Source organism: Vulpes vulpes, chromosome 12, assembly GCF_048418805.1.
Source record: "Vulpes vulpes isolate BD-2025 chromosome 12, VulVul3, whole genome shotgun sequence".
Taxonomy (NCBI): Eukaryota; Metazoa; Chordata; class Mammalia; order Carnivora; family Canidae; genus Vulpes; species Vulpes vulpes.
The window spans coordinates 16977936-17004314 of NC_132791.1; the positions used below are offsets into that span (position 1 = coordinate 16977936).

At 40.6% G+C, this 26379-nt stretch overlaps 2 protein-coding genes across 3 annotated transcripts in view; both read right to left on the reverse strand.

Moving 5' to 3' along the window:
- Positions 1-14711: 14711 nt before the first annotated feature.
- On the reverse strand, positions 14712-23347 carry CAVIN4 (caveolae associated protein 4). The gene is made up of 2 exons (XM_026013240.2): positions 22404-23347; positions 14712-17084 (listed from the first exon to the last, which is right to left on the reverse strand). Exons 1-2 carry the CDS (start codon positions 22809-22811, stop codon positions 16407-16409), a joined length of 1086 nt encoding a protein of 361 aa, XP_025869025.1. The 5' UTR covers positions 22812-23347; the 3' UTR covers positions 14712-16406.
- The window catches only part of TMEFF1 (transmembrane protein with EGF like and two follistatin like domains 1), an 80065-nt gene continuing 77004 nt past the window's right edge, over positions 23319-26379 (reverse strand). For both annotated transcript variants that reach the window (XM_072727847.1, XM_072727846.1), the window contains one exon: positions 23319-24440. In XM_072727847.1, the coding sequence (XP_072583948.1) occupies positions 24356-24440 (85 nt within the window). In that variant the 3' untranslated portion in view covers positions 23319-24355. The remainder of the gene's footprint in view (positions 24441-26379) is intronic.

A 26379-nucleotide genomic window follows, 5' to 3' on the forward strand; every position in this document is an offset into this window, starting at 1 on the left:
AGATATAGCACACTTAAATGTGTAATTCTTCTACATTACATTACATTTCTTAGAAGTACAACTTCTAAGAAATTTCAAGGAATACATATTATCCCCATCCAGAATGTTGGCTTCTTGGAAAGAAAAGATAGATCTCCCCCAAAAGATCAAATCGCTACTTTTTATGAAAAATCAGCTAAATGATAACCAGATATTAAGGCTTCTAAGTATTTACATTCCTCTAGACCAAATGTTCCCCAATTTTGTCTTAAAGGGCCAGATAGTAAATATTTTTGGCTTGGCTAACCATATGCTCTCTGTCACAACTATTCATAGTCATTTAAAGACTGACAATATGTCAACAAATGGATATGGCTGGGTTCCAATTAGATTCATTTACAAAAACAGGCAGAGAGCCAGATTTGGCCTGAGGGCCATAGTTTGCTGACCCTTCCTTTAGAAGTCAGAGCTAATGGGAAACAAAGTGTGAGGCAAGGAACAGTAAACACCCCCCACTCCATCTTCCCACATGAATCAGTTTAGTGGTCCCGTACTCTGGAACTGCTCTCTAGAAAAATAGCACCTCAAGCAAGTGAACAAGAATCTCTCCTTTGTCTTGCTTATTAGTATTCCAGATTGTTCCTCAGACTCAGTGAAGGGCAGATGCAGAGGATATTTTCAGAGAAATCTGTAAGATGTGACTCAATCTCACTTTAAAAGGATCCCCTTCTGGCCAGAAAGTCATTTTAACCTGGAGTACCACTTATCTCAAAAGGAAATTAGGTACCATAGTGTCTTAGCCTGCCATCTTGTGGCAGATAGGGTAAGGAAAGGAAAATTGTCGCACCAAGACCTGGACACCAGGTGGAATGCCTGCTTTGTAAAACAGGCACTCTGTAACATGTGCTAGATGCAAGGGCTATCCAGGGAGCCAAAAAAAGCCACAGTCCCTTGTCCTCACAGAGTTTACAATTTGTAGGACTGGAGATATTTCTCAAAAAAAATTTTTTTTTTGCACAAACATATGTAAAGTTACAACCATGGAAAATGGTCTGATGGAGCCTTACATGCTGCCCTGAAAGTGAATGGAACTCAACCTAGACAGGGAAAGGTGGAGAAAGTTTCCCTGAAGATGAGGTGATTGAAATGAGGCCTGAATATGAACAGGGATTTCCCAGATGAGAAAGTGAGGGAAGAGAGATCTCAGAGACAGGGAACAGTGTCCAGAAAAACTGCCACGGGGAAGCTGGGTGGCTCAGCGGTTGAGCGTCTGATCCCAGAGTCCCAGGATCGAGTCCCACATCAGGCTCCCCCAGGTGAGCCTGCTTCTCTCTCTGCCTATGTCTCTGCCTCTGTTTGTCTCTCATGAATAAACAAAATCTTTAAAAAAAATAACTGCTGCAGGAGGAAAGCAAGGAGGACTCTGGTATGAGATGAGGCTAAGGAGGTAAAGAGGAGGACATTTTGGGCAGAGCCTCAGAAACCATGAAAATGAGGGGATTTTCTTTATCCTATAAGCAGAATGAAACCAAAACATGATCTTAAACAAGGAGTGACAAAATCAGATTTACATTTCAAAAAGATTGAGCTGTGTATCAGTCAGGGTCCAGAAACTATACAGTAATTTGAACAGGGGAAAAAAGGTTTTTTTCTAAAGATTTTATTTATTTGTTTATTCATGAGAGACACAAAGAGAGAGAGAGAGAGGCAGAGACACAGGCAGAGGGAGAAGCAGGCTCCATGCAGGGAGCCTGACATGGGACTCGATCCCAGGTCTCCAGGATCACACCCTGGGCCAAAGGCAGACACTCAACCACTGAGCCACCCAGGCGTCCCTGAACAGGGAAATTTTAAATCAAGAATTACTAACTATATTTAATAGGAGATTGAAGTAATGAGGGACTGGCCTGTAAGACATAAGCAAGACTCTAAAATATATATAAGCACAGCAGCATGAGGAGCAGCTACTTTCCAAGCAAGGGCCTCCCTACTCCCAGAGCTGAGCCCCAGACCTTGCTGGAGAACCAGAACCTCTGTGGCTCCCTGGATGGCAGTAAGTCACAGTGCTGCAACTTGCAGCAAATGCACCCTCTGGGTACCAGGGAAAACCCTTCAAAGGGAGGTAACTCTCTGGAGGCACTCCACTATGAGACCAGCTAAGGGGGACACCCATGAGAAGCTTCTGGGTGCTGGGCACTGCTGGCCGCAGGGCACTACCAAAGCTGGGCTCAGGAACCCAGGCCCCAGGAAGCTGGACCTGGAAAATCCGTGCACAATGCAGGAGCCTGAGCAGAGCGGGAAAGAAAAGCCCTTCCTCCTCCAGTGTCTCTCCAGTGCCCTCTACTGACAAAGTTTAGCATCGTGCCAGCTGGCAGAGGAAAAATATTTAATGGACCCCGCCGAGCAGGCCATTTGAAGCCAGCATCCGTCTTGTTAGTTCGGATGAAAGAACATTAGAGGTTAGATCGTCCCCAGGCGTGGCCAGAAAGGATAGAGATCCAGGCCTCAGAGATGTAATGCTTGCCTAGCAGCCAAAGGAACGTGAAGAAATGCAATCACATCAGCTTACACACACACAAGTGGTTACTGTGAGCACGTACAGGCAGCTAATCGCACTGTCCTGAACACATGCGCGCCAGATGTACCTCATAAAACCTCTACCGTAAGAAGCAAAGATATTTTTCAGATCCCAAGTCTCTTGAGATAGAACAGGCCTGATGAAGAGGCACCCGTTATAACTAAGCAACATTTGTTAACATGACTATATGGACCTCCAGCCAACAGCGTCCACCTTCTCTGGAGACCCCTGCCTCAAAGTTTGCCCTCAAAAACCCTCACTTGTAAGCCACTGGGGAGTTCAGGACTTTGCTAGCAAGCCTGGCCTTCTGGGGCTTCATACAGGCTTTCAATTCACCCACGTTTCAAGATCATCAGAGGGGTCAGGGACCAGCTGAAGGGGGTAAGTGCCCCAGCTTGTCTGTAAGAAGTCACCCCTCATTTCTCTGAAGCATTAGTGTCACCAGCTGGCAGAACCTGAATACTGCTTGAGAAGCTGGGTTAAAGTAACTTTGTCAACAATTAAAATTTACTAAGCACAAAAACAAACAAGAATTAGAGTGGCTCCTTCTGAATAGTGTACTGAGGGCAGGGAGAGGAGTGGGCCAGTAATTTTTAAATAAACCCTTCTATGCGGTTTGGTATTTTTTAAATCAGCCCTCAAATAAAAGTGGAGAGAAACTTTCAGATGAGTTATGTCATTATATCCTTATAACACTGGACTGGAACTTTCATTACTCAAAGATTACTGTTGGGTCTAAAAGCAACTCAAGGACTTTTTATTATTCGAGAGTGGCTGAAGAAGTTTCAAGACATGCCTGAGATGGTCTGTGAGAAAAGAACACAGTGTCCCTCTGCCGCCACTTCTTTGATCTCAGCTCTCTCAATGTAAGGGCCCCCACAGGAAGTGTGCTGAAAGAGAGCTAGTTAGAATTGAGCTCTGCTAGTAGGGAGGGCACTTGTCGTGATGAGCACTGGGTGTTGCATGTAAGTGATGAATCACTAAATTCTCCACCTGAAGCTAACAACTAATATTATATGGTATGTTAACTGGAATTTAAATAAACATGTGGGAGAGGGACTCCTGGGTGGCTTAGCGGTTGGGCGTCTGCCTTTGCCTCAGGGCGTGATCCTGGGGACTCAGGATCGAGTCCCACATCGGGCTTCCTGCATGGAGCCTGCTTCTCCCTCTTTCTTGGTCTCTGCCTCTGTGTGTGTGTCTCTCTCTCATGAATAAAGAAAACCTTTAAAAACAAAAAAATAAAATAAAATAATAAGCATGTGGGAGAAAAAAAAGAATTGAACTCTGCTTGTTCAGGGGAACTGGGATTTGGACAAGTCCGAATCTAGGGGTAGCCTTGGTTTCTGACATAGAGTTGACCAAGCTCCTTCATTCCATGAAAGTTTTCCTTGGTCCCCACAGATTGGTTTTGATAATGCTGTAGCATCAAACCAAAAGTCTTGTTTTGGTGGCATTAATCAATCTATCGAACTATGTGGGGGGCATAGCCAGTAGTGAAACAGACCATCCTGGTGGTGAGTTTGGAAAGGAGGACTTGGCTAAAAACCCTAAATCCATCATCCCGCCCATAAAGACGATATAAAAAAGGGTAAGAGTGCAGTTTGGAAGAGGTGTTGGATGGAGGATTTCTTTGGAGCCCTGCTGATCTCCCAAGCAAAGGTGGTGGGTATGAGCGGCTCGCCTCTAACTTCAAGCTTAGCGGAGGGGACCTCCTCAGGATCCCCCAGAGTTTGCATCGAGGAGTTGCAGTGGGTTGCTGTTTGACTCCCATCTGGGAAATATGGAAACCAACGGCGCCTCGCAGGTGTGGCAAATCCTCAGGGCTGATTCAACCTCTGCATCCCCCAGGACAGCTCCTGCCCCCTCTGCTGAGGTCCTCTCACCCTGAGAAAGGCCCCTTAGGAGAGTCCTTCTCCGAGTGACCACCACGCCGGCTCCCTTCTGCAGACCCACCTGGTGCACACAGGACTCATTCATCATCGCCCTCCTCCTCCTCACTGCCATCGGTTCCCTCTAATGCCACCTATGGGAAGGGGACTGCACTTGCCCACTCCCAAAGCTCATGTTTATTAACAGCGTGGCTGCCAGCCGTGAGGAACAGCTCAAGAAAAGAATATTGCTACTTAGATGGCCAACAGACCCCCACACACTCCCCCCTAAACTCCTGGGTTGCATGGGTGGCACCTCATATTTCATATGTACACACTTTAATTAACGAATTCCCTCTTGGAAGGCGGTTAGATCGCGACCCATTTGTTTTAATACAATTCCTACAAATCAAACTTCCGGATCACGTGGGGCTCCGCTCAGGCGCAGGACCAGGTCCCTAAACCCGGGAGGCCGACCCCAGGGTGCCCCCCGCGCCTGCGCACGGAGGCGGGCTCCTCTCCCTCGCGCCTGCAGCGCGCATGCGTCACCCAGCCCCGTATCCCGCATCACCGTCCCCACTCCTGCCTCCTTCGGGAAATGCAGTCTTCACCCCTCCTGCCTCCTTGCGGAACCTGGGGCAAGATGGGAGGGGGCTTCTGGAACAAACCCGGTTCCAGAGAGCACGACCCGCCCACCTGGGGCCGGGCAGGGCTCCCGGGAGGCAGGGAGCCAATCAGGACCGAGGCCCCGCCCCCCCCGCCCCACCTGCTCCCCACAGGTGGGCTCTGTTCCACTTGAGGTGTTGTGAGGGTTAAAGTACTCAAAGTTCCTGCTGCTTAAAGAGTATAAATACCGCGCAGCTATTTACCTGCCTCCATGTCTACTCATTAACGGTGTTAGTAGTAGTTTGGATCCACTTCTCCAAGATTAATCTTGTATGTTCAATCCTCTTTCTCAAGAATTTCTAGCTAGTTGTCACTTCTGTGGCCTCCACTTTATACTTTTCTAACTGGACATTCTCCTTCAGCCCCATGTCCCGCATCATTTACATATAAATACCCTCCCGTTGTCTTGGATCCTCAGGGCTCTCTCTACCTCTCCTGAGATCTGTAAAAGGTTACCCATATCCATCTCTCTGTCCCTCCTACCCCCTTTACTTCACTGGAATCTGGCTTCTTGTGCCCACTCCACTAACACTGTCCCCAGCAAGTGCCATTAGATACAACGAACAAACACTTGTGTGCTGCGCCCTCCACACCTGACACGCCTGCCTGTAGCCACTCCCCCTGCACTCCCATTGGTATCCAATCCATAGTGCTCACACTCCTCGTATTCCTACTGATGATCACTCTTTATCAGCCACAAATTTGCCTTCCCCTTGTCCTGCTTCCCTGTTCTGGTTCCCAGGTCACACTAGTCCTGTTTCTTAAACTCTCCTTTCATAGGTGAGCTCTTTCGTGTCATGATTTTGCAATGTCAGTGACCCTAAATCCATACCTCTAGCCTAGATTTTTCTTCTGAGCTTCAGATTCTTGGAACCTCAGACTCAACACCTCTGAAGCCTACCTTTATCAGTTTTCTGTGCTCCTCATCTCGGTGGACGGTATCATGTGCTGTCTCAAGTCAGAAATGGAGCAGTTACCTTAGACTCCTTCCTCTCCCTTATGCCCAGTTGTGGGTTTGTTCCCTAGGAAATAGACTCTTGAGACTTGAGTGCAGGTGGTTTGGGGGAAGGGGAGTGCTCTCAAGAATAGCACCTGTGAGGACTGAGGGAGGCAGGATGAGGTGGAGGGACCTGAACAATTGATGCAGTTCAAACAGTGCCCTCAGCCAATCCTATGGTGACCTGGAACGGCCTTTCAAAATTATTCCACACTGAGAGAAAGAATGGAGCACATACCCCCCAAGTAAAACCTGTCACTGGATGTGAGCTGCTTTCAGGAAGGGGTGTGCCTTAGGTGGGGTGGCTCTCTGTGCTGGGGGTCTAGGCTGAGAAAGCCATCAGCCAACAAAATTCACAGCATCTGGAGGGATGAGTGCTTGTCTAAAAAGGAAAACTGGAAAAAAAAAAAAGAAAGGAAAACTGGGCATCACACCACAGTACCCACTACATCCCCATACTCAGTCACCAAGTGTTTTTACCTATTCCTACATTTTAATTTGAAGATCCCTCCTTCTTTAGGCTGCTTTGTTCATTCTTCAAAAAATATATGAGAGTCCAAATGCACCAGGCACCATGACAGGAACAAAGTAATGGATGAAGGAGATATAGTTTCAGCTTTCAAGACGTTTACAATCTAGCTGGGAAGTGAATAATCATTCAAATATATACTTTAAAACTATTATAAGTATTCTGAAAATCAAAAGTACAGAATTCCAGAATTGTGCAGCATCACCATTATAAAATAAAGTGCAGAATGCTGTGAGATCTTACAAGGAGGTTTGCCCAGCAGAGCACTGGGGTGGAGGCAGGAAAAGTTTCCCTGAAGAAGTGTCAAAGAGGAGTGGGGATTTACTAGGTGTGTGCTTGGTCGTTGGACTGGAATGGGAGCGGAGAGGTGTGAACAAGATAAGGAAACCGCCTTTGCAAAGTTTTGTAACAGATGGGACGAGGATTTGGAGGACCTGAAAGGCCAGCACGTCTGGAATGCAAAAACTGAGAGGCAAGGGCAGTAAGAGATGAAAATGAGGAGACAGGCAGGAGCCAGGCCATCCGGAGCTAGACATTGGGTCTTTCTTCCTAAAAGTTATGAAAGCCAATGAAAAAGCTTTAATCTCTGTCACAAAAATGATACACCTAGTTATGCAAAATATTCAACCACTCCAATCAATGTAGATAAAATGGATCATATAGATACAGAAAATTGTTAAAAGCTAAATTCTGTAATGCTAAGTGCTTGGGAATATATATATATATTCAGTGACAGTGTTACTACTACAATCGTCTGCTTTCCTATCTCTCAGGACTACTTTGCTTCCTCTGAACAGTAACACCTAGCTGTTATTGCTTGCTAAATGCCAGTGTGCTAAGTGCTTTGCATAAATTAAATGACTTAATAAAGCATCTTTATGAAGTGGGTACTATTTAGACATTGAGATACAGAGTGTCATTTGTATAAGTTCTCATAGTCGGTAAATGGCAGACTACGACATGAAGCCAGATGTCTAATTAGAAAACTAAAGCTTTTGACTAATATCCTGAAATACCCTACCTAAGCTTTATAAACACCCAACCTCACTTGAGTATTTCCACGCTGCCTTTAACTTCCTCCCATCATGCCCAACTCATGAGATCAGACCTATTTTGTAAATCAATGTCCACCAAACCTAATACAACCAACCACGGGCTACCTTTTGAGGGCCACCCCTAGAACCAAAGGACTTTCACCTGGTTGATCCCACTGGTCCTGACTTATTCCCTCCTCACCAGCCTATGATTTTGACGCCCTAATCTTCTGGCAGCTAAACCCGAGAACTTTAAAAACTATTTGCTAAAAAAATACAAACTTACCTGAATAGGAGTCAAAGAAAAACAAGACCACAAATATGCTGTGGTCTTGTCCTAATAACTATTTTATTATCCTGTTTTTTATTTTCTATGTTAAAGCTAACCCTCTATTCCTTTCTCTTTAAGATTTCACTTATTTGTGAGAGCATGAGCATAGTGAAGGGCAGAGGAGGAAACAGGTTCCCATTTAGCAGGGAGCCTGATGCAGGGCTTGATTCCAGAACCTGAATCCTGACCTGACCTGAACTCAGACGCTTAACCAGCTGAGCCACCCAGATACCCTCACCCTCTATTCCGAATTGAGAGCTATTCCAAATGGCAGGTTTATAAAGTTATGAAAGTACCCACCAGATGTCAGCCTTGAGCTGCAATGGAGTTTACTGGGCCGTGGCCAAGGAGTAAACAAGGAGGCAACAGGGAGTGGAAGACGTTTGGAGTTCAGGTGATTTCTTTTGCAATGTAATTGTAGTTAGCTCTTTGTTTACCAACACCCTAGTTTGATTTTTCAACAAGTATAATTAGCTCAATACATTAGATCGTGTCACTTCTCTGGTCAACAAGCTCCAATGTGTCCCCTTCTCACTCAAAATAAAAACAAAACTCCTTACCACAGCAGGCTTTGACACCCCACTCCTCCATTCCCGTCCTCACCCAATTCAGCCATTGTTCCCTGAACCCACCTAATGAGGACACTGTAGCTACCTTCTCAAGAGAGGCCTTCCCAGACACCCTTTGTAAAATGGCACCCAGCCTGCACCAAACACCCATAATGCCCTACCCCCTACTTTGGCTTTTTTTTTTTTTTTTCATAATACTTTTCACCTAAAATATTACATTTACTTACTGTCAGTCTCTCTCAGGAATGTTAGCTCTCTGAAGGCAGGAACTTTTGTCTTATTCACTGCTTTATTCCCAGAGCCTAGAATGGTACCAGGCTTATAGGAAGTGCTCAATTAAATGCCATATAAATGAATTACTTGATTCAAAGATAGAAAAGATCTCATATTTCAAAGAGTCGTTTGTTTTCATTCCGTAAATACTTATTAAATACCTAATATAAAGAAGGCATTGAATTACGGGAAATATGAGAAACCTCTTAACGATGAAAAGCACAGTCTCTTGCTCTTACAACATTTCAGGAAATGCATACACAATATTTAAAAGGTTTTACAAGAAAAACAGTATAACAATTATGGGTGCCAATTGTGGGGAACTATGGAACAAAAACATGATGCTTGCATTCATCTTTAGGCATCTTTACCACCTTGCCTCCAAATAGACTGTTCAATTCTTAAACCCTCCCTGGTAGATGTTTTCTGCAGAGTAGGATTTCTTTGTGAGTAACCCAATTCCCTTCCCCTGCATTTGAAATCCATTTATTTTGCTTTGTCCTTAATGACAATAAAAACTACCCAGTTACCTTTCTCCAGGTTATTCAATATGCACTATTTAAAGGAGTTCCTGGCTTTGATCTTTAATTTGAAACTAGATTGTATTTCTGCCCAGAAGACTCAATTAAGTTTCATGATTTCCATGTCCATTCTCTCATTCCTATACCTCATGCCCTAGGGGGAAAAAAATAATCATTGTCCTTTTTGGAAAACAAAAACAAAAACGTGGAAGTCAAGAAAAATAATCCACCATATGTATATGATCTGGGTTCCATCAAACCATTAGGAGTAAATTCAGACTCCTCTGGACCCAATTTAGTCTCTTCTCAGCCTCTCTCCCTTCACAGATGCAGTCATTCTGGAGCAGGGGGGAAAAAAAGGAAGGAGATGCTTAAGCAAATTATTACCAGAAGATGATTTTTTTTTAAATATGGAAGAATAACTAGTAAATCTTAAGTGATTTTACTCTCCAATACAGGTTTGTTGGTAATGCTACAGATGGTTTAATAGGAGAAAGATGTAGGAGTTTCAAGTAGAGAACATTTTGGTGCACTTTCCTATGGATCTACAACCTATGGTCTATTTGGATATTTTCTCTCCTGTTGAAGGAAATTTAGTCCTGTTTCTTTACAGTTGACAAGCATGTGATTGTTTCCCTCTGAAATCTCCATTGCTTTGAACTACAGCCAAGCACATCCCATGCATAATCCTGTTAATTTATTTCTTTTCCTTATGGAAACATTCCGAATAAATGTGGCCACTTGAAAGGTGCTAATAAAATTAAAACAACAAATTCATTTCAATGGATTTCATTTTACCTTAAAACAACATCTAAATAACCAGTTTGTTGAGAATTTAAAGCTTTAGATAAAAGGCCTAATGAGGCCCTGGTAAGTTACAAATATTAGCCCCTAAGATTCTAAAGATAACTTGGCTACTTTACAGCATTATGCTGTAGGCAAACTTCAGCCAGGAATAATACCTTAATGGATTCACAGCAAGAACATGAACCAAACCCCCCAGACCGTAGTGCTCATTCTGGGTCTAAATTTAAGCCTAGAACAGTATTTATTGTTTCTCTTATTTTTGAGTGAATGATACCAGGAAGGTCTGGAAACCAGACAATGTTTGAGGATAAAGAATTCCTGCTCTTACAAAAGTAATGGTAATCACAGAATGTCAGGAGAAAATTCTTCTTGAAATGAGAGCCCAAGAATTGTTCAGAAAATAGCTTAATTTAGAAGTGAGCCAACTTCTTTACCCACTCTTTCTTCAAAGTCCAACTGCCCCAATTTTCTCATGAAAACACAGAATTTCACTTCTCTAACAACCATGTTTCTCCAGCCCTACCCTCTGGGCTATGATGTATAATATGCTACTTGCCTGAGACCCTCCACCCTCCTTGGTCCTATCAAGCAGATGAGCACCTCAATTCAATGTGTCTAAATGAGGCCTACAAGGAGTAGCAGCCACCTTCACTGGGCTGTTTAACTGTACGTGAGGCCTCAATAGCACAAAGCAGGCTGTGGCTTCCAATTGGACCATACGTACTGGTGTGGTGGGTTTTCTGGCCCAGGAGCCCCAGTTTCTCTGCCTCTTGAATCCTTGCTACCTGCTCACCTGAGGGGAGGTCTTCCATTCCTCCAGCTCCGTCTGGATAAACATGTGAGGCAAGCCTGTGGTCTTCTCTACTAGCTGATAAAATGAGCTGTTTCCACTCCACAAACCTTGTGCTCTCCCTGCTGACACCCCAGAGCAGGCAGGCAGACAGAAATCTCCTGTCTTAGCTCTAAGCCACATTTTCCAAGACAATTTACCAGACGTTCTACATTTGGGAGATTTACTGGACCTTTGCTCAGTCAGTAATAATGACACATTGGTCCCCATTTGCTGGCAATCCTCATACAAACTCTTCTATCAGCAAGAACCTTGGAGAAGATAAAATGGGTTGCATCAGACCCTATCTTTAAACCCTTAATACATTTGCAGTGCCATGAGTCAGATCTAACACAAGAGACACCAGGGAATTAGATTTGCAATCACAGTACCCACAATGAAATTGAGGCTCTTGCTACAACTGTGGCAGCTGATAGGAGTAGCTACATAAAACTGGGCAACTGGCCTTGGTCAGTGTACCAGATTATAGCAGCTTTTACAATAATGACAGCTGCTTTGACACTGTACTGTCAATCACAGCTCTAACTGGAATCTTTAGGTGCCAAACAACTGATATTAGAGAAAAAAGTAACAAAAAAATATCCATCTAAGAATGAGAAGTAGCTTTGCTTTGAACTATACAATGAGCAAGCAGAAATCTGGCCTTGAGCAAAGATATAGATGGGAGAAGCTCTCACAGTGGCCATAAACCTAAAGACAATGCTGCTTCTCAAGGACTCTGGAGTCCTAGTGGATAGGACAACAGACGTGCTAGAGCCACTTCAAATCAGGCTTTTCTTCAAACATCAGTGAGAATCATAATGGCTAGATTAGGAAGACCTGTAGTGTGGGAACTTATGTGGAATACAGGCATGGCTCCCCGTTGGTATTCAGGCTATCCCAAGAGACCAGAAACCAAGGCTATCATCAGAGCAAAGAGTAAAAAGCCATCAGGAGAATATGGTCTTAAAATCCCTGGACAGAATATATTTCCTATCTCAATGAATTGCATAGCTACTTGCCCAAGTTCCAGTTATCATTTTCTCCCCATCACAACCCACAGCCAAGTCTAACCCATTCATAGTTCTGTTCATGCTATAGGGCAGGTGCTATTCTGTCACCTAGGAAAATACAAGGGTCCCAGTAACTGGTCTCTCTGCCTCTGGTATGATAATAAGAGCATCCTTTCATAAACATAAGTCATGGTATTCATGGCTTCAAATCCATCAATGGCTCTCTGTGGCCTTTGACATAAAACCCAAAACACCTTCACACAATCTCCATAGCTGAACCTCGCCTTGAATTCTGTTATTTAGCTGACTCATTAGTTTTCAAATGGTAACTGAAATATTCTCTAGATTTCCCTGGCAGCCCCTAGCCAACTTATTAGATGCTCTTCATCTGTGGTCCCATCATCCTTTGTTAAATCTGAGGCTCCTATCACAACGATACTGGGTTACCTAACTCCTCCCCTAAGTTTTTCCAGGGAAAGAACTCCTTTAGTGCAGGGCCATGTCCTTCATGATATTTAATGACTGCTAGCACATGGGAGGTTCTCCAAGTGCTGGTGACCCAGACGAATAAAATACAGTTCTTGCCCTTGAAAAACATAGTCTAGTCTAGAAAGCAGTTAAGTAAACTGGAATACAATGGAAGTGCTATGACAGATGTGTGATCTGAATTCTATACAAAGCATCTTCCATCCCTACAATTCTAACATCTTATACACAGCACTAGTCACGTTGCTCAATTTTTGCTTGACTATCTCCCAGAACATGACAAGCCCAAGATAAGGGTTGGAAAAGCGGAGGGGAGGAGGAGACATAGACTGTGTTCTATTCATCTTTGAATCCACAGTGCCTCACACAGAAGCTGGCATATGAAGGTGCTGTATATATTGAATATATGAAGTAATTAATCATACCCTTCCTGGGGAGTGGGAGGTGACCAAGGAAAGCTAAAATGAGGAAATTGACATTATCACTGAACTTGAAAGTCATCTCCCAGAATGAGAGGGAGACAAGTGGCATGAGCAAAGGCATCAAGAGGCAGAGCAGTTGGGGGAGGGGAGGGGCTGGACAAGCACAGCTGATTTTAGAAAGACGCCCAAAGTAAATTCAAAGCCTAAGTACATTCTATCATTCCACCCCCAACCTCTCAGGGATCCCTGAATTTTCTAAGCGACTCACCTTACCCTAGGTCCCCTATCTACTTATGAAATACACTAAAGAATTCTGACCGGGTAAGGACAGCTATAAATCCTCACACATCACATAACTCAGAGGTAGTTGGTCACAAGAATAATACACAGAATTCAGCACTAAGGCTTCTTCATTTTTCATTCACTACAGACCAGGTACTAGCATGCCCAAAATTCAAATAGAATTGAGGAGGAGACGATAATCATCATTCCCCAAAGTCTTGATTCAAATATGCCAGAGCAATTTATTTTGGGAATGTAAACTGCAATTGTTTTTAGTAGGGTTCAATAAAAGAAGCTATAGAAAACATGTCTCAAAAGGAAAAAAGGCCCAGCAATTTGGGCCTGGAATGGAACTGTAATAGAATTTTACAGTTAACAATGATTCTGTGAAATATTTTATGTAACATAACCCATGCTCTTTAGCTGATGAAGTCACAATGAACTTCAGGCTTTGTTCTAAACCAAACCCTTAAATGTGCACAAAAGGCAAAGAATGAAGTCAAAATGAAAATATTTGTATTTTTAATTTATGAAAACTTGTTGAAGGGAGATCACATACACACACCAATACACTCTCAGCAAGCTGAATTTTCATGCTCCTCTTATCACTATCTCACATTTGGCCTGTTTTTTAACAAACTAGCCAGAACCAGACCACCATAAACTCTCAGAGGAAAAGCCCCTGGATCCAACATGCGTAGAAAACAGAGCCGCACTACCAAGACTCCATGCCCTCAGTGTCTATGGTGTTGCACGATTTTGCCTCATAAAAGCAAAAAAAAAGATACATCCTGGTCATGGTTTTATTGAACAAATTGCTTAGAATCTAACATATAATTTCAAAAACACAGGAGTAAAATGAGCAAAAATATCTATTTTGTGTCATCTGAAACTTCTGAAATAAGGAACATTGACTAGAATATTCTTTGCATTAAATGGCAATGCATGATTTTATAGTCTCTAATAATAGACATTCTTTACATTAAGAAAACAGAAGGTGAAAAGAGAAACAATTATGAATGTGGAATTGAGAAATACTCTATATGGTGAAAAATGTCAAGATACAAAAGTGAAAAAAAAAAAAAAGATACAAAAGTGATATGGAGGGGAAAATCCTGGAACTAAGAAAGCAGTATAACGTTTCAATGAATCTCTAGTTACATAAAATTGTGTTTCTGGGGTTGTATGAAGTCTACCACGATGAAGAGCTGACCAGGTTATAATGTTTTCCACATCAAAACTCAAATGTATCTATATATTCCATAATGTTAAGTCTGGTGACATAATAAGGTCAGTAAGCAAACAAACTTTACAAAAATTCCTTGGTAGTAATATCTGCAGAAAAATATTTTAGCCCCAATGATATTTACTTTGTGTAGGGCTAGAAAAAAGAAAAAGCTTATAACTTCTCATATTCTTCTTAAATTCAAAACATATCTATAACAAGAAGGGTTACTGTATCAAATTCATGCCATGTTATTTGCATTATTAGTAAAAATATTTATAAATAGGATACCAACATCAAACTTTACCTTTTTAAAATTCAAATTTATTATGGCTTTAAGGGAATACATGACCAGGCATCCAAGCTCTTTCTAAACTATAACATTTTTTAAATTATTCTTTTCAAAGAATGTTGTAAACACTTTAGTTTTCAATATAAAAATATAATCGAGATGAACAATTCATGATTTTATGTATTCATGTAGAGTGAAGAAGGAAATGATACTGAATCAAACTCCCAAACCCAAATATCTGGGTAACCAAGTCAAATACTCTAAAGCTTATTTGTATCTCTCTGTGTAAGTTGATTACAATTTTTAAATACGATATGAGCACCCAAAATTGATCTGACAGCTGCTTGTCTACACTCTTCAAACTCAACAATTCCATCATTTCTTCCCCATTACAAAAAAATGGAGATTTAAACATACCAGAAGTGCAGAACCAGTATGACAATTTTTCATGTCAGCAATAATATCTACTTCCAGATTGGCTAGATATAAAGCTAATGGTTAAGTGCAATCTGGCTTCCTCCCAAACCAGCAATGATGAATTCCTATGATCACTGTTTTGGACAGGCAGGCCCTGAGGGGTTCACTCTGGAAAAAAGAAACATGAGGCCATTTCCAAACCCATTGCATCAGGAAAGATTTTAGAAAATCCTCTTGAAAGCACACATAGTTTTACACTTCATGCTGCCCAAAGATTGCTCTAGTCTACCATAGATCTAAATCAACAGAAAATTAGAAAAGGAGTTTCCAGAAAGCATTTTAAGACCCTACCCAAGGCTGGATTTTAGTCTTTGACAAAAAAAGATGTTACTCAAATATTTTTTATCCCTTAGTCTATGAAAAGGCTTCTGAAGACCAACTTGAGCTTCTGTCCAACCTAGGTCCTCAATGCTTGGTGCTCAAGTCTTTTTTAGAAGGTGTAATTATTACAATTCTGTTCCTGAGGAACCAGTGGGGTTTGTTTTCTCTGAATGTGCTTGCTCCCTGTATCCCCAGAATGTATAACATTTCCTTTGATCTTCACAACAGTCTTCTGAGATGGGATAGACTAACACTCTCCATTTTACTGATGAGCATATTAGCAGGTGTCTTGCCGAGGGGCTTGGTATAACAGAGCTATAATGCCAGATCAAATGCTCAAGTCCAGAACTTCATTTTTTTTTTTAAGCAAAAGCATCAAAAAGAAGTGTGACTACTAATTTACTGATGAATCTATTTGAACATATGGATGATATAATCCACATGGGTTATTCCCCTTTGAGCTTGGCCACAACATCCATCTAGACCAAAACTGAAAGTTCACTTGCAAATGATGGCTACAAATTGCCCTTCCTATGTTTTAGACACCAAACACCTAATTGGCCCTCACTAGGAAACTACTTTCCTGCCGGGCAAGAGAAAAGAACTTAAAAATCCACAGCTGCCGTAAGAATGACATAAAAGAGAGAGTTGATAGAATCATACAAGCCCAGGGGAGAAAAAGGAAGTTATAAGGAAATGTAGAGAATCCTTGTATTACCTTTAAAATTTTAAACATCAGAAATGAAACCAGCCGTGTCATCCATGTTTTCCTATAGACACATATACATGACTATTGTATAAAGTAAATGACTATACTATGCTATCAATGTAAATGACTATATCATTTAAACTAGAACCTGTGATTAAAGAGATTTATATTTATAATATGCTTAGTTCCTCTTTATGATTACTGCTTTAAATCTAGCAAAAGAGACTCATCATCCTCCACTTTCACCTGGGGTTTAAAAGTAACTTTTAAAGGCTCAGGGGTTGAAATCTCTCCCCCTTCTCTGGGAGGATACGCTGCCCTGGCCTCCTCATGGTCTGTTTCACTGAGCTCATCAGTGTAGATCTCACTGATGGGACCCAGAGACTCACTCCTGGCAATGATGTCCACACCCATCTCCCTGACCTCCTCCACGTCGCCCGCCACGGTTTGGTCCTTCGCTTTCCGAAGGCTACGCATCTTAAAAGCTTCCCTTGAGGGAGCTGCATTAGAAATGGATTTCTTAAACCTTTCACCTGACTGTTTCAGCCTCTCTCCTGACTGCCTTAACCTCTCTCCTGACTGCCTTAGCCTTTCTCTCCTCTCCGGGGTCACTATTCTAGTTCTAATTCTGTTCACTTTCTTGTCAAAATTTTGCCGTGTCTTCTGCATGTTTTCTTTGGAAAATGCCTTTTTGATATTGTCAATGCGCTCCTTGCCTGACTTTCTAAGCCTGGCAGATTTGCTTTCTTCCACATAATATTCTTCGTCTGAAGATAGATCTATTGGAGGGTCAAAGACATCGTCCTCGACCTCTTGATTCTCAGTTAGGCTTCTGTCCTTGACAATAGACAGGGATGTTGGACACCGAATCTCTTCCTGAAGGAGACAAAGAGAAAAAGCACATTAGGTTATCAGTTCTTTAACCTTCTGGCCACACCTTTTCCATCTCCTCCACAGGCTATGCAGCCTCCGCCTGTGCCTCAACTGTTGGTTTTTCTCACGGTTTCTCTCTCCTTATCTCTTGTTGCTTCGTCTCCCAAGCTCAACCAGAGCAACCTGACCCACTCCTCCCCTCAGATCCAATAGTAAGCAAACTCACAAATATTTTCACCTCTCCCCTTCTCCTAAGATGGTGACACAATTCTATATGACAGACAGACCTCACCTGGACGTAACAGGGACACCTCAAACTTAACACGTCCAGAGTCACCAGGGGGCCTCAGTCCGTTAAGCATCCAACTCTTGTTGATTTTTTTAAATAAAGATGTTATTTATTTGAGAGAGAGAACAAGAGAACACAAGTAGGGGGAAGGGGAGGGACAGAGGGGCAGGGAGAAGCAGGTTCCCACTGAGCAGGGAGACTGACACTGGAATTGATCCCAGGACCTTGCGATCATAACCTGAGTCGAAGCCAGATGCTTAACCAACTGAGTCACCTAGATGCCCTCAGCACAGGTCTTGATCTCAGGGTTGTGAGTTCAAGCCCTGCATTGGGCTCCATGCAGGATGTGGAGCCTACTTTAAAATAAATAAATTCATTAATTAGATTAGATTAAATAAATACAATTTTTTAAAATTTAACATGTCTAAAAATTAAGGTCCACACAGCATCGTCTCCATCCTCTCCACAGCTGCTTCTTTTCCTGGGCCTCTCAGCACCAAACCCCCTCCAGGTGCCACCCAAATGGAAATCTCAGAATTTTCAACCCAAGTATTTCCTCTCCTTTCAACCCATATCCCATGGGTCACCAAGCACTGGTGATAACCCTGCTTAATAACTCCTTCCCCCTCCTCCTTCCTCCTTGCCTCTACCAATGTCTTAGTTCAGGTCCCTGTCATCTCAAGCCTGAACTTTGAAATAATACATTTACCTCCAAAGCATCACCTAAATATTTCCTGGGAAATATTTCTAAAGTATAGCTCTGAACACATCCTTTCTCTACTGTAAAACTTTTGGGAACTTATCAACATCACAGGAAAGATAGTAAGATTAGAAGGCTCTTCAGTTTGAGCTAAACTTACTTTCCAGTCTAGCAACATACAATCGCTCTCTGCTCCTCAAACACGTTTTCATCTCTTCATGCCTTTGTATACTTTTTTTACTACCTTTTTCTTTCATTACTTTTAATGCCTTTCACTTCTTTTCAGTTCTGTCAACAAAATCTTTGAGAATCAATTTAAATGTCCCCAACGTCCCCCCAAGAAGCTAATTCTTTCTCCAATTTACACCAGAATGATAGGTACACACCTCTACATACAACACTTTTTGAACCTCTAGATAAAAAGGAAAAGATGTCAAAGAACAAAAAAGGAGAACTATCAGCCAGTGAGGCAAGAAAGTAGCACCTCCAAGAGCCAAGGGAAAAGAAGCTTTAAGAAGAGAAGGAGGGACTAACAATGTCAGATGTGTAAAAGGATAAGGATGAGGACTGGATTTGGGAACCAATCTAGACAGACACTGGGGAACCCTGATAACCAGCCCAGAAACACAGCTGCTAGAGAAACCCATCTTACTATTTAGGGATTATTTCCAAAACTAAACAGGCAAAATTTAAGGATCATGAGATTTTAAGGGAATCCATGAGCTAAAATTTCTAAAAGAAACTATGCTCCTACTTAAGATCCAGATTAAATTTGCTCAATCAAAAATATTAATAAGTATGTAAGAAATAGGTTTACTCTAAAACCCATCAGCTTGACAGTCAAGAAGGTCCTTAGAGCCTCATTTCTTTGGATACTTGCTTAAAATCAAATTCTTTGGCTACAGGATTGGAAAGTCTAGCAGTTAAAAAAAAAAAAAAGGAAGAAAAGGCAGGTGGGCGTCTCATAGCTCTCTGATGAATCAGTGTGAAGCAGCAAAATTATTCCTCTCCTTTCCTGACACCTGCTGCAGAGAGTAGCTCAGCAACACCAAGTGAGTTGGTATGGCCTGAGAAGGTATAATTAGAATAGGAAGGAGCCAAAGAATAATTACTGCTTAGTAGGGGGGAAAACCTCACAATCTCAGTGTGAAGAAATCAGATATAGCTTAACTCAGGAATCACATACCCTTCTCTTCAATTGCATGAATTAAACAAAATCAGGCTTAAAAACAAAACACAGGTAGAATCAGAGAAAGTACTTGTTACATGGAAATATTTGTCGCAATTCCTATTAAGTCAGAGATACCATGAGTTAATGATGAATATACTATAATAATAATAATTGAAGACTGAGGCACGTGGGTGGTTAAGCCTCTGCCTTCAACTCAGGTCATGATCTCAGGGTCCTGGTATCAAGCCCTGAGTCGAGCTCCCTGTTGAGTGGGGAGTCTGCTTCTCCCTCTCCCTCTGCCTCTCCCCTCTGCTCATGCTATCAAATGAATAAAAAAAAAATCTTTTAAAAAATAATGATCAGGGCAGCCTGGTAGCTCAACAGTTTAATGCTGCCTTCAGCCCAAGGCGTGATCCTGGAGACCAGGGATCAAGTCCCACGTCGGGCTCTCTGCATGGAGCCTGCTTCTCCCTCTACCTGTGTCTCTACCCCTCTCTCTGTGTGTCTCTCATGAATAAATAAATAAATCTTTAAAAATAATAATAAATAAATAAATAGTGATCACTGAAGATTATGGGATTGAGTTATAGTTGATTTCCAAATAATTGTTATATATCTTTTTATGTAAAAGTCCAGGTAAAATCATTTTTGTAACAAAACAAGTACTATCGTCAGAGTAATCAGAGTGGCTTTGATTGAGTATTAAAGAAACATAGCTAAGGGACTTTTGACTATATAGAAGTCCAGGACTTATCATTAGGGAATGGCCAAATATCTCATTTGGTAACTACAAGCATGTGGTTTGTAAGCAAAAATGTTAGAAGAGACAGTATGACTGCTGGCTTGCAATGAGAAGGTTATCGAGGTGAAAAAGTATGTTCAAAGAGAAATCACAATTGTATAAAAAAGAGCAGATAATTTTTTTAATGCCAATATCCAGGATTAGGTGAAAGCTAAGCCATATACAACTATGGGTGATAAAGATGTAGCCAGGGAAAACTTTTTGAGAAAAAACCCAAATGGAAATGAAAATACACTATAGCTGAATTATCCCAGCTTCCAGTTAATTTCAGTAGGACAAGTGATCTCAGTATAACCACTTATATACATTAACGATGAGAATGAAGTATAAGAACTAATTTTAACTAAGTATAACCATGTACATACTGTATAGTGTTCTAACAGCTAATGAATCATCAAATCCATTGTTTTTTACCTTCATCTTTTCTCTACAAGCTCTACCGTTATAAAAAATAGCAGCTGCTTACTGACAAACTACTGCTTCCTCCGAACAATCTAATTTCATAAAACTTCACAGCATTGTATCTTACAAGGAATGAGATCTGACTTAAATTAGCACCTCTAAGTAGCTTTTTCATACTATCTTCAACTTTTTCAACTATAGGAAATCAAAGAGAAAAATAACAAGCTTCAGGGAATAAAAAGGTAAATATAGAAAATAATCTTAACTGTAAAAAAAAATTTATGTCAATAGACAAGAGTCAATTAGAACATTTCAGAAACTTCTTTCTTCTAGCCTTTGTAGAGTTTGATTGGTAACTGGTTCATAGGAGAAATGTCAGATACCAAGAATGTTTCCTGGCATGCCCCGTGCAAGTGAAGGGTGCGACATAACCCATTCCAGCTAATGCCCTTGGAAAGGGAACTGAAGAATGGATCCTACATTCTCTAGTACCAAAGCTAGATCCCCATTACATACACTAATACTGGAACTGGCCTCTTTTTCTTAAGTAAAACAAGGTTCTTAAAAACAAATCCAAAATACTACTCTGCCATCCCAGGGGTAACAGTCAGTCAACAGACCACTGTGGAAAACTGTCTAACGTGTGAAGAATGCTGTGGGGAGCTGTGGCCCATATCTCTAGTGCCTTACAAATATCTGCCTATGTAATCCAACTGCATTCCTATTTCATTTTGTTTTTACTCTTCGAGGTTTTTTTTCCTATGCACAGGGGTATCCATCCATTTTTAAAATACACTGTGATAACACTGAATATATATGTATGTACAAAAGTGAATATCCCTGCACACATTCCTGATTTTATGCTTAGAAAAATCCTTTGACATGAAATGTTGGGGCCAGAAGGTTTGTAAAGGTTCTTAATAACCTACTACCAAAACTTCCCTCCAGAAACGTTATACCAGTTAATACTGCCACCAGCATATGAAAGTACCTGGCTTTTTTTACCCTTAAACTCTGAGTATATGTTTTAATAACTGAAAATACTCAAATGGGCACAAGTGGAATTCTGATCATTTATTTTGTCTTTTGTAAATGGTCTGATAATGACTTTCCCATTTTTCTACCACAGGAAGAGTGTTCAACTTTTTCCTTTTGATATGTAAGTTTTAAAATATAGATATTATGCATTTTGCCATGGATGTGTTCCTATTTAAAAAAATATAAATGCGAAATGCAGAGAAACATAGGAACTTAGCACAATACGCAGTGTCACACTAAAACTACTATATTAAATAAGCTGAAACAAAAGACTTTGTAATCAAATATAAGCAATTACTTATATGACTCCAACATCTGTAAAACTGTGACAACTATAAAAACTGCCTGATTATTTAAGAAATAGTTTTTCTTACTATGATTGTAACTTACCTATAAAATCACATGTAAAAATGCCAACAAATAATATTCTGAAAAGTTTACATTTTACTGCTTAAGGATTTCCAGGCTCTCTCCATAATATAGGGGAAAACCACACTGTGGGACTCCTGGTCCTCAGTTTCTATTTTTATACAACAAAGAGGTGTTTTAAACTAGAAGCTTCTTAGATCTCTTCTGGAACTAACATTCTCAGTCTTTGAAAGGGCATCATGCTAATATGGCTAATATGCTGGAAGAGCCTTACCAATATTAAGTTTCAAAGTCAAGAAATAGCCTGAGTTATGATCCACAGTTCATATTACACAAAATGGTTGGGAAACTCAAAATACTGATAGGATATAGTACATGAGAGAACATAGAAATGGCTTTATCCTGGGATTCTCGCTAATACAGAATTCTACTCCATGGATATATACAATAGTTATGATGTGATGCCAGAAACTTCTGATACGAATGGTTGGCAATTCAAGGATATTAAGATTCTATAGGAATCAAGCCAAATGCAAAAGTGGCAAGCTTACCTGGAAGATCACCACACGGAATTTGTTTTTTTTCATTATTTCCTCTTGCTTGGATTCAACATTTTTCACATGAACCTGTTGCCTCTCCACCCGGGCCTTCACATCTTTAATGTGAGCACTGACTTTTCGAGTTTTCTCAAACAACTTGTTAATGACATAGCCTGTATTGCTGTGTGACTGGGAAAGCTTCAACAGGTCAATCTGGACAGATTTTATGGCATTTTCCATTTCCCTATGTCTTTCCTCTAGTCTCTTCTGGCTTGCCTGCACACTGTCCACAATGGTGGCTACTTTGTCCAGCACCGTCACAATTGTAAGAGCGGCGTCTTGGTCTTCGTCTTCTGTAATGCTTGACAGGCGATTCTGGTGGATTTTATCAGCATTGGAAGCAGACTCATTATGTTCCATTTTAGTTATTTCTCAGTGAAAGATGTCCCACCACAATCAATTCTGGCACTAAGAGTAAAAAGTTAGCTTGAAAACAGGCAACAGGGTTGTTTAAAGGGTTGGAAACCCCACCCCTGGAGACTGGTCAAGTATTTATAACTACAAATACCCACACATGACTGTTCTGCAATATGAACCCTTGCAGAGCACTGGGTACTGTTCCAAACATGCTTGGTGACTGACTAATGAACTCAAATAAGACTGTGTGGAGAGAAGAGGAAAGCTTAAAAAAAAAAAAAAGAGGTTCCCCAAAGCCACCATGTTACTAATAATAAGCCGAGGAGCCAAATGACCAAAAAACCAAATGCTGCATGTTGAGGGAAGCTTCTGCCTTTAGATAATTTCAAGCAGTCTTTGTAAAAGCACAGGGGAATTCTGAACTGAAATCTTTCTCTACTTCACATATTAAATGTACTGATTCATCAATATCAAAGAATGTGGTAAATAAATACACCAAAACAGAGGCCATATAGTGAAAACATTATATTATAACATGCTTTTCCAAACAAAATATTAAAATTAATATTTATTTTTGAACATATTCTTAAATTCTACATGCATACTTCCAAATATCTAAACTACATGTTAAACAGCTGAATACATTCTACTCACATTTCAGATCTTTAAACACCAACAATCTATTAATACAGCTATTACTACAGGACAAATTTGGATAGAGGTCTTAGATAATTTTTAAGCTCACCTTAAGAGCACCAATCATTAACAATCATTTTTGTATTTTATTCACGAACACTGATACAATTTGTTTATGTTAAAACAAATATTTCTTAAAAATGAATGTGTATTAAAGTAGTTTAACTGATTGAGTAGGCTTTATTCCAATCTGTTTGTTAAATAGACAATTCTCACAATATCTAAATCTACTTTCCAATGATCTGTTCCAACTTTGCTACCAGATACTTTTCCAAATTATCAGAATTATTTTTTCAAAGACAGGAATAATCAAATTCCAATCCATACAGCTTATAAATATTTTACATCTAACACACACAGCTTTACAGGTCATGCGATAGGCAGTGTCTAAAAAATCAGTTACTAAATCTCAAAAACATTTAAATGTATTTAAACACAGTGTCTTCTAGATTTTTTATCTTTTTTTTGTAAGAAAAGTAATCTGTAAACATCTTTACCTTTAGTTCATGCTTGGTCATTTGTTGTGGTCATTGTGGAAGAAGTGGGTATGACTTTATAACCATTTGTGAAGTGGTCCTTCTTTGCAAAAATATTACATTCCATGGGTAAAGAACAAGTCTTAGAATTACCATGTGGTATAAATTTGTGAAATCAATTTCTGTATTTAAAAACATAAAACAAAGACTACTAAACAGTCCAAAACTGTTGTAGCTGAATATTCTAAATACGAGCCAACAGTACTACACTAAAAATGTCCAAAAATAAGGCCTCTGAAATAAATATTTCCATTCTTTAAAAAAAGACATAATAAATGTACATCACATGGTTAGTGTACATATAAAAGTCACCAGTTAAACCATTCTGGATGACGTATCTGAAGTAAAATGACCTAGATTTTGCTTCTGTCGCCGTCCTCTGTTGTTTTTAGGGCATTTTCTGTTGAAAATAAAAGAAAAAAAAAAGAAAAACGTCATTTTGTTTAAGATATTTCAAACATTTCCAAAGTCATACACATTTCACACACAAAGCCATATCGGGAAACTGGATGCTGTTTGATGCAAGACAAGCTGAGGACCAACATGTCAGACTGCTCTCTTCCCTACAGAGCTGGGAGGTGAGAGGGCTAGGTACAGCAGGTGTGAGCACAAGCAAAGTTCACTACCGGGTCTCTATTGCTGCCTATGCCTCCCTGAGAGGAATCTTTGTCCTTCCTCTGGCCTGGCAGCTCCCTAGCCACAGTGACTAATAACACATAAACCTTGGACAGTTGAAAGGATCCTGGCCTATATAGGTCTCCTGAGCATGATGACACCCGCAAAGTGACAAGAACAGCTTGGATGAAGGAGTAATTAGGAAGAGGTGTGCATGCACAGGAACAAACACACAAGAAATGCTTAGTGATTTTAGACACTGACTCAAAAGAGGTCATTCCACATCCTGCTTGACCACAGAACCCGATAAAGAACTGTCATGCTGGGGGTAAGGGACAGTCCTTGGTTCTACTGTACTTGTTCTCCATGGTAGTATAAATCTCACTTGCTGTATAACTGCTCTTATGCCTGTCCATCAGAATCCAAACTTATGAGATCTTATTACGCACCAAGGGTTGAGGTATGTAATGTGGTGCAAAGGCACTGAGATGGATTCTGGTAATTTTGAGCTTAAGCTCTGCTAAAAACTAGCTGTGCAACATCCATTTCCTGTATGCGAAATATTAAAAGTTGGACCAACCTCTAAAATCTCTGCCAGTGAGGAATTTATAATTTAATCTAAAGAAAATCTTGTGGCATGGAGTACTCCTAAGTTCCATGTTTTTAATTCAGTTTCAAAGAGCACTGCTTTGCCTTGACCTGAAAGCCTTGATGGTAACACTTCCATTTCACATACTGTATTTCATAAATTTTATCTCACTAATCCTCCTAAAAACACTTTGAGGTAGACAATGATGAAATCATCTCCATTTCACAGTTGAGAGGCCAAGCAAACCTCTTTAACTGTCACCAATTCACCATGACATTGGAAAAGTTCTAACTTCCTGGGGCCATGGTTTTGTCATCTATAAAATAAAGGGGTTTGACTAGGATAATGTTTGAGGTCCCTGCTCTTCTGTCATTCTAAGTGTCTAAAAATATGAAAGAAGATTCCAAGCATAAAAAAACAAAGTTTACTCTTGCAGTCTTGATAAGTGAGTCAGTGGGAACATCCTTTGAAAGGGAGATTCCTCGCATGTAACAGCCACCATGGGATAAAACAGCTGTCCCATAATGGACTGTGTGGGAAAGACACTCCTTAAAAATTCAGTGAAGCTAAGTCCAAGTACATAATTATAATATTCTAAAGTCAAGAAGCAAAACATTTGAGGGGAAAAAACAACACAATAAAAATACAGGCCTCAAGGAGAGATTTATGATAAAATTCAGGGAGATGACCCCCTTCAGTCACAGAGCCAGTGGGCAGTCAAGACAATGTAACATGTTTGCAAAAACATTCTGACGTTGGAAGTGTCTGTGAAGGCAGTAAATGAATCTGGGATATCAGCTAGAAGGCATGAACTTGAAAAAAATACCTGTCAGGTAATTTTAACTTAGTAGAATTAGAATGTAGAAAATTATAGCACACTGAGAACAGAGGCAAAGAGCAGGATAAAAGGCTGGATTAGGATTTGTAAAACGGCTTAACTACCTCCATGATCTAGAGTAAGGTACTTCCCCCATCCAGACCTTCAAATTTCCTTACTTCTCTAGAATGGAAGGGGTTGACTCAAAGTTGCTTCCTGCTGATTCGAACATCCTTTGATCTTCTTAAAGATGGCACTTTCACTGAGCCTCAAAAACTTCCCTCATCTTTACCTTATTTCTTTCTCTCACCCTCCATA